Consider the following 14,203-nt stretch of genomic DNA (forward strand, 5'->3'; position numbering starts at 1 on the left):
TTATTTATTTCTTTTGTAAGGAGTTAATTAATTAATATGAGATTTAGGATTACCTAAATATATTTAATTTAATTAATTATAAAATATAAATAAATAAACTTAGGATTTTCCATCTAAACTAAACATAGTTCTACACTTACATAACATACTAATTTAATATTTCAATTAATTAATTAATATTAATATTAATATTAATATATAGCTGTTGTTTTTTACCCAAAAATGGATTTTTTTTGAACGATTGAACGAACGAGAGTTCAGCTATATATATACATATTATATATATAAACACACAGACTATATATATAGATCAAACCCAGAAAGGAGAAGAGAGAGAAAGAGGTATAGAGAGAGATGGGAATGGCGAGAGATGAGAAAGAGGAAGAAGAAGAAGAAGAAGGAGTAGCAATGGCCACCGACTTTTTCTGGTCTTACACTGATGAACCCCATGCTTCTAGACGCCGTCAGATTCTCTCCAAATACCCTCAAATCAAAGACCTTTTTGGTCCTGATCCCTTTGCTTTACTCAAGGTATATAAATATATACATTGTAGATCTGTGATTAAAGTTTGAATTTTTAACATCTGAATCGTTCTGCATTGTGGTTTTTGGTGGTGGGTAGATCTTACTTTTTCATGGGGTTTGGGTTTTGATTTTGATTTGATTGAATTGAGATGTGTTTTTCTACTTGGCTTGAGTTTTACTCTTTAGGAATGAAATTGATTGTTTTTGTTAGAATAATAATGATTAGTGTTGGTAATGTGCTTTTCCAAATTATGGTTATCCGAACATCTGTTAAAATTATAGATATATTTTAACTTGCTAAAGAGAATATTGTTAAAGGGCCAACACTTGAAGTTTGGGTGTAATTTAATATCGGGTCCTATCAGAACCCCTAACCATTCGTAAAGCGCTACCTTGGGATTCTATTGGTAATTTTTGCAAAATAACATCAAGACTAGGTGTCTAGTACGATGTTAGTGTGTGTTATGATAGTTAGTTTGGTTATTTTGGGATGTAATGTGAGAAAAAAAATAGATTTGTAAAAGCTTTTGCAATTTCATATCGGGTCCTATAAGAACCATTAAGTACTTGTAAGATGCTATTGCTAGCTTGTGGTGGTGTTGGGCACTACTGATGACTAATAATCGAGAATTTCAATAAGGTGTCGAGTATGTTAATGTGTGTTTTGAAAGATCATTCTACAAAAGAATTGTGCAAAGTACCCAAAAAATTAGCTCTTTAGCCAAACACCCTTAATCATATATTGTAAAGGGTCCTTGGCAAAATGGTTGTTTTAGTCACTTTGCTTTGAAGAGGCTCTTTCGAAGTTTCACAAAAAATTATCTTTTCGAAAAAAGAAGATCATCTTAGAAAGTGATGTGAATCTATTTTTTTTCATCTCTAACTAATATTGAATTGGTACTTCTTCCTGTTTTAATGTGGAAGAAGTATTGTGATTTGTACATACCCAACAACACAACCATTTTTGTACTATTGCAGTTATAACATTCATGTTGTGGTAGTTGGTACTCCTTAATGAACCTTTAAAAGTGTCTTTCAAACAAAATTTTCACTCTTGATGCAGTTCCTAACTATTCATATTTTCCAAAATTTGAGACCATGTCATGTCATGTACATAAATGACTTAGAAGATATGTAACTATCATTGAAATATAAACTTTGAGTGTCCCTACCAAGTTACCTATCAACAACTTTCATAGGTCTAGGACTTATTTGTTGACCATAGAAAGTATAAGAGAACCTGATTAGTTTGTGTGGTCCTTGTACTTAGTTTCTTATTTGTTTTAAAACTATTTTTTGGTTGTAATCCTAGGTGGCTTAAGTCATTAATGACCTTTCTTGATTCGATATTAGAAGTGTACTGATTTTTCAGTAATAATTGAATTCTTTTGTGTGTAACTATAAAATATTTGATTCCATTCATAAATTTTATTCCCTATGAGTTTTAGTCTCAATCAAACTGTCATCTTACTTTCGTGTTTGTTGGACCCCACAAATTACTTTTTACTCAAATTAACCAAGCCTAACTTTGTTTGATTTTCGTTTGCAATGATAGACATAAACTTAGTAGGAATATCTCTCCCACTGAAAATTCGATCTGGAAAAGAACATGAAACTGTAGTAAAATTATGAGTAACTCTGTTAGTAGAATGATAAACAAAAGAGAGTACAACACCGCTTAATTCAGCAAAAGACTTTCATCAATCATCAACCAACCCAAATGGAGAGATCAAAAAACTTTGTTTGATTTTAATAAAAAACTAGAGAGGAAATTCATTGATTCTTGTGTATTGTTGTCTACCTATACTCATTCTAATATCTAAGAAAAGTCTATCATTGCCCTTTGAATTTAATATATTTCCTTGGCTATATTTGTTGTTTTCATGCAGATTGGTGTGGTTGTTCTGCTTCAGCTTTGTACAGCAATCTCCCTCAACAATGCAGGATGGCTAAAGATACTTGCAATCGCCTACTTCTTCGGTTCATTTCTCAACCACAACCTATTCTTAGCAATCCACGAGCTCAGTCACAATCTCGCCTTCTCAACTCCCGTCTACAATCGCTGGCTAGGCATTTTCGCCAACCTTCCAATTGGGGTTCCCATGTCAGTCACCTTCCAAAAGTACCACCTCGAACACCATCGATTCCAAGGAGTAGATGGCATTGACATGGACATCCCAAGTCAAACCGAAGCACACTTAGTCACCAATGTAATAGCTAAATCCATCTGGGTTCTCTTACAACTCTTCTTCTACGCGTTTAGACCACTCTTTCTCAAACCGAAACCACCTGGCTTATGGGAATTCATTAACTTCTCAATCCAAATAGCTCTTGATGTTGCCATGGTTTATTTTCGGGGATGGAAATCGTTGGCTTATCTGATCTTATCCACATTTGTTGGAGGTGGAATGCACCCTATGGCTGGTCACTTCATCTCAGAGCATTATGTATTCAATCCTAAACAAGAGACATATTCTTATTATGGTCCACTGAATCTTCTGACATGGAGTGTTGGATACCATAATGAACACCATGATTTTCCAAGGATTCCTGGTAACAAACTCCATAAGGTGAAGGAGATTGCATCAGAGTACTATGATGGTTTAGACTCATATAAATCTTGGAGCCAAGTTATATATATGTATGTTATGGATCATACAGTTGGACCCTTTAGCAGAATGAAAAGGAAAGCAAAGAATTCTGAGTAGGTTTGGTTTAGTATTTACTTTCTTTCTCTCTTTGATTGTTTCTCCTTTTGTTTTGGTTGATTATATTTACATATAAATATGAGTTATTTTCTAATATGAGCTTTTTATTTTCATAAAGATCTGATTTTTATTGTAATATTCTTTGAAATAGTTGATTTTTTTTATTGTAATATTTTTTGGGGTTCCATTGGGTTGTTTTTAATATCATTTTGGACCCTTGGTTTCAAATAATTACAAATGAACCCTTTCGATTTGTAGACTACTTTTAGCTAGGCATATGGGTGAAATTAAATATTGGATTCTACGTGATTTAATTTAAATAATTATTACGAGAATATCGCTAGTCATTTACAATGTACCATCTTGTAGTGGTGTGGTGTTAGGCACTAGTACCTAATAGACTAAGAATTTATTTGGCACAGCTTTTAAAAAAATTGTGATAAAAATGTGTTTGGTAAATAGTTAAAAAATAACTTTTTGAATAATTTATGGAGAAAGTACAACTAAAAGCTAAAAGCAGTACAACTTAACTTTTAAAAAAAATTATTTTGATTAAAAGACTATAATAAATTTATTTATACGAACACTATATTTACTTATTTATTATATATTAAAAAATAAAAATATTTAAAATAAATTAATTATAATAAAATGAATAATAATTAAATCTATTCTTTCTTAAAAAGAAAATTATATTTTATTTTAATATTACCAAACAATATCAACTTAGAGTTTTTCTTATATACCTGAGTTTCTAATTTTTTTTTTTTACATTTGATAAAATATAATATAAAAATACTATAAATTATTTTTATCAAATGCATATAAATTTATTCCTTGAAAAAAAAAATACATAAAAAATAAAAATTTTATATAAAATAATTTTTTATATATATATTTGTGATTATAAATAAATTAAATTATAACATTCATTGTTATTATAATAGATCTTAATAACTCACAGTACTTTAAAATTTATAATTTACCACACTCAGTTCAGCTTTTTTTCACAATTCTACTGCAGCTGCTTTTTCTCACAGCACAACCACAACTGCTTTTCTCCACAACACAACTGTGCCAAACTGACCCTAATAATATTGGTCATAAGTAAATGTTGTTCAATTCACAGTAGACTGATAACTTTTTTTTTTTCCACATGTTGTTTTTCGTTCCTTTACTTTCTTTTCCTGTAAAATGCTTGAAACATTGCTCTTCACTTATTTGTCTGAGAAAAATAAGAGGCAACAATCAAATTTTGTTTCTTAAACTTAAAAGGTTTTTAAAAAGAATAGAAAAGTTTGTAATAAATTCTTACATTCAAGGAGTTGTTGATGTTTTCAGAGGCAAATCCAAATTGTTCGCCATTGACAACATATGGCGCCGGTTGGTCTACATTCTTTATGAGCGGAAGCCTTGCCGGTGAGCTTTCATCGTCACTATCATAGTCCTCATTTCGGCCTTTACATCTTAGAATCAAGGCCAGTAAGATTGAAAGAACCTGCAAATTATGGAGGGAGAAAAAATTAGTGTAAATCAACCCCATTTGTTCCAATGTTTTCTCATTTGATTTTTTATATATTTCATGAAAAGTATCATAATTTGAAAAGATGGATACCTGTGCTAAGACTATTATTAAGCCAATCCATTGAAGGATCTTATAGTTTGACTTTATAGAATCTTTGAAATCATTGAATCTTCCAGTACGATCATTTGGTATATCCTAAAAGAATTTGTTAAGCGCATGAGATAAAAAAAAAATAATAATTGTTTTTAATTTTTTCTTTATTAAAATATAAGAAGACGATTGTCAAAGATTATATACCTTTTCCCAATTAGAATTTAAGAGTATATCTGTTACAATTGCTGTCTCTAATAGAAGAAGTAACAAAATCATCATCATATACTAGTTGAGTTAAGGATATAGAATTTAGATTTTGTCCAAATCAGAGATGATTTAGTTTAGTTCACACTACAAATAATTAAATTTGTCGGATGAATGTTAATCATTAAAAACTGAGCACAATATAGAATTTAGAGATAAAATACAAATATTTATCATAGAAGAATATATAAGTAAATTCATTAAAAGAAAAATAATAATATGAAAACTTGAAAATATCATTGTAACAAAGAGTTAGTCCATAATAACAAGAGGAAAGGATACACAAGAGAGGCAACAACCATTGGAAGAAGTTGCAGCTAAATGGCCTAAACATGTTATTAGGCATAGTGTTACTCCAACACCAAGAAAAGTATATATAAACCTGAAAAATATAAACACCAATATGAGTAAACATTTTTGTGAAACAAGTAATAGTTTAGATCACACAACTCAAATCTGACCTCAATTTTTAAGAATCTCTAGAGGAAGAATAATTATTTTTGCGACTCGAATAATAGTATAGTATGTTACATTTTGTTTAGGTCAGACATGATCACACAACTTGAATTCAATCTGTATTAGAAACAATTAAAGACAAAAGAACTACTAGCCGGAAAAAAAAATAGTAATTGGATTGATTAGACACGATAATATGACTCACTCGAATCTTACTCAATAAAAGAACTACTTAGTACTTACCATGGAGTAGTAGAAAGAAGATCATCAAAGGAAAAATCTTCAATGTCCCTTTGCCAAACTCTCATCATCCAAAGACCATACAAGATCATAGCAATTCCAACAAACCCCAAAATTGAATTCACCAATTTAAGGAGTGACTTCAAGCATGATTTTACAATTGTGACCATTCTAGCTCTTGAAAATTTAAGAACCCTTGTTTATATTATTGGACTCTCTTCCAATCTTGAAAACTCAATAAAATGTCAAAAGGTTTAAGAGCTTTTTCTTCACTTGAAAAATCCAATCACATTATGGGTTTAAGAGATGGACTCATGTAAGGCAATGCAAGCCTAGTAGTAAGTGAGGGACACACTTAAATATTTTTTTTTTTGCTATGAAACTTTAGCTTAATTTGAAAATTTCTTAGAAACTTACATGTTTGTCTTTTATTAAGACAATGCATGTTTGAATTATTTTTATCCATTTGGAAATTAGTGATTGGATGGTTGTAGAAAAAGATAAGAACTTGTAGGGGTAATATGGGAATAAGTTGTAAAATTGGTGATTACTTATCAATTAGTTGCTGTGGTGTAGTGGTTATCACGTTAGTCTTACACACTAAAGGTCCCCAGTTCGATCCTGGGCAGCAACATTTTTGTTTTTCTTTTCTTTTTTGATTTTTGTAATATAATATAATTTTTTTTTAGATATTTCCACATTGAGATATTACAAATTTGAAAGATAAGGAAAAAATGGTGTCCCCATGTAGAGGGGTTTTTTTTTTTTTTTTTTTTTTTTTTTTTTTTATGGAAAAAAATTGCCAACATTATATAGATAAATGGTGTTCAAGATGTTTGTGAGTCGGAGAGTCTATTTCTTATTATCTTGTGGGGTTTTTGCTTGTTGGTGGGTGATGGGTATTTCGGTAAATGGTGTTCAAGATGCTTGTGAGTCGGAGAGTCTATTTCTTATTATCTTGTGGGGTGTTTGTTTGTTTTTGCTTGTTGGTGGGTGATGGGTATTTCGGTGATAGAAATTGGTGACAACTCTTTTAGGAGATGGCTTCATACAATAGATTTTAGTGTTGGGATTCTAGAATGAAACATAGAGTTGCTATGTTTTGCTAGGCGATGTGATCTGTGCGCAATGACAAGGTGTGGAATGGTAAGAATAAGACTGTTAAAGAGGTGGTTTCCTTGGCTAAGGGTAATTTTGATCAATGGAGTTGTGCTCAAGATAAAATTTTTGGTTCCTCTTTGTTTTCTTTACTATATTGCATTGGTTGGTAATACGATCAAAATTAAAGTCGATGCAGCTATTTTTAGCATTCAGAATAAGTATGGGTATGGTTGAGTGGCGCGGAACTCTTGTGATCAAATTATTATGGCTCGGAAAGTAAGTCAGATGGGGGTGGTTGATCATGTTCTTGCTGGAGCTATCAGGGTTAAAGAGGTGTTGAGTTGGTTGAAAGAAACAAGGCAACATGATGTGGAAGTGGAGTCGGACAGTTTGGTCACGATCCAAGCTATCCAAAGTTTGTTAGATATGACTTCTGTTTTCAGAGTACAGACAGATTCTTTATAGTTTGAATAATGTCTTTTCGATTTTTGCCAAGCGATCTGTTAATCGTGTTGCTCATCATTTTATTAGAGCTTTGTGGTTAAATGTTGGTTGCACCTATTTAGATTCTACAATTGTGAGCAGTTTACATGATGTTCTTTTGAATGATGAGTTAATAAAATTACATTTCTATTCAAAAAATAAACTCTTTTGAATACATCATTAGAATTTTATTAAATAATAGTCTGCAATCCAATCAGGACATACACGACTAGGATTAGAATTAAAAAAACAAACTAAATAATAGTAGTCTAATTCTCAGATCATTTGACAAAAAAGTTATAAAAAAATCAGATGAAAGACAGTTAACCTTAAGAACACTTATATTCTGTTTCATCCACAGCTTAGGAGACACAACAGTAGAAACGGTTGCAATAAGTTTAACCTCGTAGCTTGAGGACTCAACTATTGTGCAAAGTACGTAACTGCACTACAAACAATTCCTTCAATCGCAAAAAACTTGTTATTCCCAACCACTAACAGTGATTTAATGGAGAGCCATTGAAAAATAAAGAAGAACCAACAACGAAACAAAACAAAATAAAATAAAATCATGTTACATAGACAAGACAAACACTCGAAACCATATCATAAAGATAAGATTAAAATACTCAAAAGAATGTATCAGAGACAAGACTAATTGTAATAGCAAAACACAACCTCGACTAAACCGTATTTAAGCCCAAGTAAAATCGGCGAGCCTGGCCAAAAAAAATAACTTTCGATAGCTATAGATTTAAGAACGAGACACCCTAATTTTTTTTAATAAAAAAACATATATGTTGTGTTTCAGCTAATTATTATTATTGCTACAAACATTTGTTATTTAAATATTAATTACACATACTTTCATTTTTAAAAAACTGTTTTTTATTTAGAAAATACGTTTATTTAATTTAATTTAGTTTATTGATATTTAGAATTAGATATTCCCAATTCCCAAATTGAAATGTTATAAAGAAGAAGAATATCAAATAAATTGAAGTTTTCATTATTATTTCTCCTCCTCTCAATTATTTCAACATTTTTGTTTCTTTGATGAATTATTTTCTTTTCCCCATAAGGCAATAAAACATAACACAAAAAAACAAACAAAAAAGACTAACATACAAAAGATAAACAATACAAGAACAAAACAAAAAAATTCTTATCAAAATCACTCCCATCATTAACCAACTCTATTATTAGTCATTACCAAACAAAATATATTGGATTTTCAAACCTGTTCATTAGTTACACAACAATGCTCCTTTTATCTATAGTAGTTTTACATTACCCGTAAAATCATCGCCATCATCATCATCATCATCATCATCATCATCATCATCGCCTTCTCCAGACGAATTCGAAAGCTTAAAACCGAAATTGTCAAATTTCATCATTCTCTCAGTGTTGAAATACCACCCCTTTTCGGGCTTTACTCTTCCGACGAGATTATTCCCAAGCACAAGCTGTGATGGCACTGAATATGGCACAAGACAATAAACCCGAGTTTCTTTAACTTACTGCTTTGCACGACGAAGGTGCTCTCGCATGTTCATGTGGATTTCTGCCTTGACCAACAGACGCATCTTCTTCATATCTTCCCACAATAAACCATTCCATTCTCGTGCAAAGTCGCAAGCAGCCTCAAAGACTTCCTGTTGTTATACAAAACGAAAAAAGAATCCGAGACATAATCTTAGTGATACAGTATAAGCGAATATGTATTTGTTATAGTTTGAGAAAAGTGTTGAATTTGTCACCCTTGAAGGAAATTCGTCGTAATAATATGCAGGGGTCGCTTCGATCCTATTCAAATCTGCTTCCCATAATCTGATCTGAAACATAAAGAGTACATTTTCTTAGTATGCAATACGTTCACCTGAGAAGGACTATGTAGAGCATAATGATAAAGAGTATAGGAAACCTGATCGGTGACATTCTCGGGTACAGATGGTAGTTTTTCTGCAACACGAGGGTGTGCATTCTGCTGCAGAAATGAAATTATCTGTAGATGGAAAGGTTCAGAAATCGATGATCCAACAACGTAAGATAAAGGGTACAAAGAGGAATATCACATTCTCGATAATTGAAGACATGTTAGTTATGACATATGAGCCAGTTTCGGTTTGATTTTGTTCATGTGACGAGACAACTGTAGCACCCTATTCTTGTTAAAACGAATAATTCAAGCAAACCGAAGAAGATCCAAACACTTTATAGCCCCTTATAACAATGAACATTTCTCAAACCAACACGATTTCCCGTCCACATTAACAAATTAGGCATATGAAGCGAGTATATACGAAGAAAAGAAAGAAGAATATAACAATGAAATACGACTTGCCTGATCTGCACTAATGCCATTATCGAAAGCATTATACAAGCTTTCTTTTGTAATTGCTCCAACTATAAGATTCGGAAGTTGATATTCTACCCTGCACAACGTTAAAAAATAAGAATACATCGACCAATCTCAGAATTTAGCAACACCGAAAAAATAAAAACAAAGCATAACACAAGATTTTTCAAATTGCATAAGCTAACATTCACTGGCATACCGTGAGAAAAGGCGTAAGATCTCACAATGTAATTTAGAAGTTGAATAGGCATACAACCTAAAATTCGTTTCCACAACCACGAACCCCTAAAAATTATGAAGACGAAAAAGGTGAGATCAACAAAATTTATATTGCAAACGGTCACCAATTGATAGCAGTTATCTTTACGGAAAATGAAAAGTTCAAACCTGTTTTCGTGATGATGAATCTGTTAAGCTAATAGAAAGATTTGTAGCTAGTTTAGTAGGTATAAACCAGCTATCCTTCCTACCCTAGAAAGATTCCCAAAACTAATTAGAACTTCGGTAAAGCATATTGATCGTCTGAGAGACTATAAGCCCATTATCTAACAAGAATAAAAAGCGAAAGAACCTGTTGAAGTTTCACTAATCCCAAGTCTGCAAGATCTTTGACCGTCTCCCTCTGAACGTCACTCAATGAGTTGAGGTTATACGCCTGAAAATTAATGCAACAAAATGTGAAAGATAGCTACTAACCGATAAAATATTAGTTAGCTAAACAAAACCGATTCAATGACTCTACAAGTAACGAAAAAATCAAATGTAAAAAAGAAATATAAACTCGTACCTCGCCTGTGGCATGAAAACTAAGCTCAAGAAGAAATGAAATTAACTCTGCTGAATCAATGTCCCTCTCCTGTGGCAATAAAACAGAACAAAATATATTACAGATGAAATGTAACTTGTGAATAGTTAGCACTATACAGAATACGAATCATCGCAATCTCATATTCCGCCAACTTTTCAACTAATGAAACACATGGTTTTAAAGCCATCCTTTATTAATAAATAAATAACTGGGATTTTTTTCCTTCGAACTATGACTACTGTAGAGTTTTGCCCCTCAACTTTTTTCTGCTGCAAAAATCCCCCCTTAACGATAAAAACTGTTGTAAATATCTTCATTCTGTTACATTCTGCTCTTTACACAATTTTTTTGATGTAGCACTAACGAGACGTTTATCTGGCTCAATTTAAGAGTTTAGACAAAAAATAATTGCATAAATAGCAGTATAATGATGAATTATGAAAATATATATATGCATTCTAAGAGAAAATGTTTGTCTATTTAATGCTGATAAACTGCATTTCGGGCAGCATAAAGTTTTCATATCGACCATTGTAATGCAACTAAACATGTGACTCGTGGTCACATAAGCCAAAAAAATATATTAAGAAAGAGCGGAATGTAAAGTTAGGGGGAATTTTTGCAATAGAAAAATGTTTGAGGGGCGAAAACTTTACAAGGATCATAGTTCGGGGGCAAGACATCCTATTCATCTTAACATTAATAATACATTATTGAAGAAATTTTACAATAGTAAAGTTATTGAATCCAATCAAGAAATCAGTTTCAAAGCTTACTGTTCATATTCAAGACAAAAAACTTATACAAGTTAAAAAAGAAGAGTTAAGAGTGTAAGAATAAAATAACAACGAAATCCGCACATTCACATTAGGTACTCATGAGTTTCATTACCTCAGAGTTAGAGATATATTCTCTGATGATATACCAAAGTTGTGCATTTGTATCCATCAGCTGTCATTAGCACAGACAAAGAATGATGATATCTTGTAAGAAACATCATAAAGTGGTAAATGATCGAAAAATGTTTACAATTCATACCAAGAACTGGAAACCACTTTCGGTTAATCGTGGAGCTTCTTTCTCCCTGTAAAAACAGCAAAAAAAACAAAAAGTCGGGATCAGATATGGAAACTACTTCTCGAGTCATTATAGTTTTAACTCAAAAGCACCTTTGACTCAAAAGGCCGCGCTGGAAAACCTTCATCGTAGAAGAGCTAATATTTGACGGCCTATCAGCTTGAGATGAGTTAATAAGTTGCAGCAAGAAGCACTGGGATTAACACGACAGCACGTCATAAGAAAGAGAAACCTAAAGCATAAAACAAACTTGTAGATATTTGTATCATTGGATATCATATAGATAACCGATAAAATTAAGAGCCTGAACACAATGCCCGGAAAGGGAAATTGTGAAACAAATGTAAATTTCACACCTCCCACTGTTCGACTGCAAAAGCATTAAGTTCCTCCGAGCTTGGAAGCCTTCCTATTAGATTGGTAGCCATTGGTTCTCTTGGCAAAACTTCACTGCAATTATCAGTGAAACCAAATATTTAAAGTAAGAACAGAAAAGAGTTACAACACTCCATCAAAGAGCTATTTCCCTTACATGAAACCCGAAAAAACATAAGAAACATAACATCACAAATCAAGGGGCTGCGATTGAACACAATTGAAAATTCAAAACTTCAAGCAAAGCTAATACAGAATACAGAAGAAAATAAATAACAGGGCTAGAACATTAAAATTAAAATTTCAATGGAGAAGGAACTATTTAACTTGAGAAGAACAAATCCACAGCATTATTTGATTGTTGGATTCAAGTATTTCCATTAAATTTTATTTACAGGCGTCTGAAGAAGACGGAAGTTAAGGAGAAACAATTTGGTACATGTCAAAATTTAGGAGCAGAATTTGGTACATGGACAATCGCTACATATTAGGCATCCATTAGTAAAATTATCTGAATTGGACTGAAGTCCTTAAATTCAATAATTTCTATAGTTTAGAGATAATTCTTAACAGCCCGAAAAGTTCAATGGCACAACTTGGTATATGTCAAAGTTGGGGGTGAAAAGAAATCCTAATTATACAAAAATAAAATTAAAAAAAAAAAAACTTACCCATTGATTAAAAGCTTCTGGAGATTACTCTGAAACACTGGATTTAATCTATAAGTTATTTCCCTTTTCCTGTAAGAAATATATTAGCCTAAACTTAACTGTAATTCAGTTGAATTTTGATCAAGATCATTGCTTTTTGTTCTGTAATTAACTTTATATAATACCTGTCAGAAGTTTCAGTAAATACTCTCAACTGAAGTAAACGATCAATGGCAACTTTATGCTTAGAAGCTCCATCAGGAAGTACCCATTCCTCCATTGATTTAGCACTTACAGGACCTTCAATACATAACATTTGCAAAGCATATTTCTTGGCCAGAGGTGGCAAAGACCTATATTATACATAAACATATATAAAATCCCCAAATAAATGGCAATAAAATTGGGGGAAATGAGAAAATGAAAGCTGACCTGAGAATGGCTTCACAGATGAATGCATTGGCGTAGAGAGAATCGAGTTTCATGGCGGGTAAGGAGGCCACCATGTCCATGAAATTCTTGGCTATGATCTTCACCTGAGGCATTGTGAGTAAACCCAAAATTGGTCTTGTCAATTCTAGGGTTTTGGAAAAATCAAAATCGAGTCTTTTGGGGGGGTTTTTGTGAGTGAAAATATTGGGGGTTGGGGTTCTAAGGTTATGGATGATCATTAGAAGAAACTATTACACTCTAATGAGAAAAAGAAATTTGTGTCATAAAATATTTAATTTTAGAATAATTCACGATATAAATATTTAAATTTAATTCTCGATTATAAATAAATATTTAAATTAATTTTAACAGTAATAATTTTAGAAATTTGTAGGTACTTAATTTAAGTCATTATTCACGTGTCATTTTCTTATTAGTATATTTAAACTAATTTTTTAAGTTTTAAAAATATAATTTAGGTATTATTTTTGCTAAAAATTAAATTTATGTATTTATTTGCAATTAAAAGTTAAAATAAGTAATTTACGGTATAAATACTTAAGTTTAACTTTCAGTTGCAAATAAAAACGTAAGTTTAATTTTTGGCAGTAATAATACTTAAGTTATATTTTGGAACTTCCGTAGGTACATAGGTGTTAAATGTCAAGTCATTATTCACGTGTTATTTTTTTATTTGTATACTTAAATTATTTTTTAAATAAAAAAAATACAAATTTAATGATGTGGGCCAATCAGAAATTGTTACGTAGCAATTTACTTGACAAGTATCTATAAAAATTCTAGAATTATAAATTAGATATTATTACCGCAAAAAATTAAACTTAAGCATTTATTTACAACCGAGAGTTAAACTTAAGTGTTTATGCCATAAATTACTCTCCTAATTAAAACAAAATAAATTTCATGTCTTTATTTATTTATTTATTTTAATAAATCATGAGATTTTATTAATATCAATCAGTTAAAATAATAAATTGCAATCCAATCGGGATATCTCTACTGTTAAAGACACGACTAGGATTAGAATAAGAAAAACAAGCTAAAATTATTGACCACCTGATTCCTGGATCATTTGACAAAAGA

General features: G+C 31.4%; 3 protein-coding genes and 1 non-coding gene across 5 annotated transcripts; 2 read left to right on the top strand and 2 right to left on the bottom strand.

Moving 5' to 3' along the window:
- Positions 1 to 227: 227 nt before the first annotated feature.
- LOC115698190 (sphingolipid delta(4)-desaturase DES1-like) lies at positions 228 to 3,405 on the top strand. The gene is made up of 2 exons (XM_030625378.2): positions 228 to 531; positions 2,415 to 3,405. The coding sequence occupies exons 1-2, from the start codon at positions 355 to 357 to the stop codon at positions 3,231 to 3,233; spliced, it is 996 nt and encodes a 331-aa protein (XP_030481238.2). The 5' UTR covers positions 228 to 354; the 3' UTR covers positions 3,234 to 3,405.
- Positions 3,406 to 4,144: 739 nt separating this feature from the next.
- On the bottom strand, positions 4,145 to 6,202 carry LOC115696657 (tetraspanin-19). 2 transcript variants are annotated; one of them, XM_030623547.2, is made up of 6 exons: positions 5,815 to 6,202; positions 5,398 to 5,497; positions 5,056 to 5,136; positions 4,849 to 4,953; positions 4,549 to 4,731; positions 4,145 to 4,458 (listed from the first exon to the last, which is right to left on the bottom strand). In XM_030623547.2, the coding sequence occupies exons 1-6, from the start codon at positions 5,979 to 5,981 to the stop codon at positions 4,447 to 4,449; spliced, it is 648 nt and encodes a 215-aa protein (XP_030479407.2). In that variant the 5' UTR covers positions 5,982 to 6,202; the 3' UTR covers positions 4,145 to 4,446. The 2 variants fall into 2 exon arrangements, with proteins under 2 accessions (XP_030479407.2, XP_060975101.1); XM_061119118.1 differs by having other exon boundaries at positions 4,145 to 4,731; positions 5,815 to 6,201.
- A 170-nt stretch (positions 6,203 to 6,372) lies between these two features.
- TRNAV-UAC (transfer RNA valine (anticodon UAC)) lies at positions 6,373 to 6,445 on the top strand. Its single transcript has one exon. It is a non-coding gene; the product is annotated as a tRNA-Val (tRNA).
- A 2,118-nt stretch (positions 6,446 to 8,563) lies between these two features.
- On the bottom strand, positions 8,564 to 13,379 carry LOC115698094 (general transcription and DNA repair factor IIH subunit TFB2). Its single transcript, XM_030625269.2, has 15 exons — positions 13,100 to 13,379; positions 12,853 to 13,020; positions 12,689 to 12,757; positions 11,999 to 12,092; positions 11,735 to 11,835; positions 11,604 to 11,649; positions 11,457 to 11,516; positions 10,545 to 10,613; positions 10,329 to 10,412; positions 10,145 to 10,228; positions 9,957 to 10,042; positions 9,743 to 9,833; positions 9,323 to 9,403; positions 9,159 to 9,233; positions 8,564 to 9,053 (listed from the first exon to the last, which is right to left on the bottom strand). Exons 1-15 carry the CDS (start codon positions 13,336 to 13,338, stop codon positions 8,916 to 8,918), a joined length of 1,485 nt encoding a protein of 494 aa, XP_030481129.2. The 5' UTR covers positions 13,339 to 13,379; the 3' UTR covers positions 8,564 to 8,915.
- Positions 13,380 to 14,203: the final 824 nt, after the last annotated feature.

This window comes from Cannabis sativa, chromosome 7, assembly GCF_029168945.1.
Source record: "Cannabis sativa cultivar Pink pepper isolate KNU-18-1 chromosome 7, ASM2916894v1, whole genome shotgun sequence".
Classification (NCBI taxonomy): Eukaryota; Viridiplantae; Streptophyta; class Magnoliopsida; order Rosales; family Cannabaceae; genus Cannabis; species Cannabis sativa.

What these genes read in the sequence shown, in the direction of transcription:
- LOC115696657 (XM_061119118.1), bottom strand. Translation starts at nt 5,981, where the DNA reads ATGGTCACAATTGTAAAATCATGCTTGAAGTCACTCCTTAAATTGGTG. An exon ending in ATGGTTGTTGCCTCTCTTGT is followed by an intron (nt 5,137 to 5,397) that starts GTATCCTTTCCT and finishes TAACTCAACTAG; the next exon opens with TATATGATGATGATTTTGTT. An exon ending in TAATAATAGTCTTAGCACAG is followed by an intron (nt 4,732 to 4,848) that starts GTATCCATCTTT and finishes CATAATTTGCAG; the next exon opens with GTTCTTTCAATCTTACTGGC.
- LOC115698094 (XM_030625269.2), bottom strand. Translation starts at nt 13,338, where the DNA reads ATGATCATCCATAACCTTAGAACCCCAACCCCCAATATTTTCACTCAC. An exon ending in AATATATCTCTAACTCTGAG is followed by an intron (nt 10,614 to 11,456) that starts GTAATGAAACTC and finishes TTATTGCCACAG; the next exon opens with GAGAGGGACATTGATTCAGC. An exon ending in ATGGCATTAGTGCAGATCAG is followed by an intron (nt 9,404 to 9,742) that starts GCAAGTCGTATT and finishes TTCCATCTACAG; the next exon opens with ATAATTTCATTTCTGCAGCA.
- LOC115698190 (XM_030625378.2), top strand. Translation starts at nt 355, where the DNA reads ATGGGAATGGCGAGAGATGAGAAAGAGGAAGAAGAAGAAGAAGAAGGA. An exon ending in ATCCCTTTGCTTTACTCAAG is followed by an intron (nt 532 to 2,414) that starts GTATATAAATAT and finishes GTTTTCATGCAG; the next exon opens with ATTGGTGTGGTTGTTCTGCT.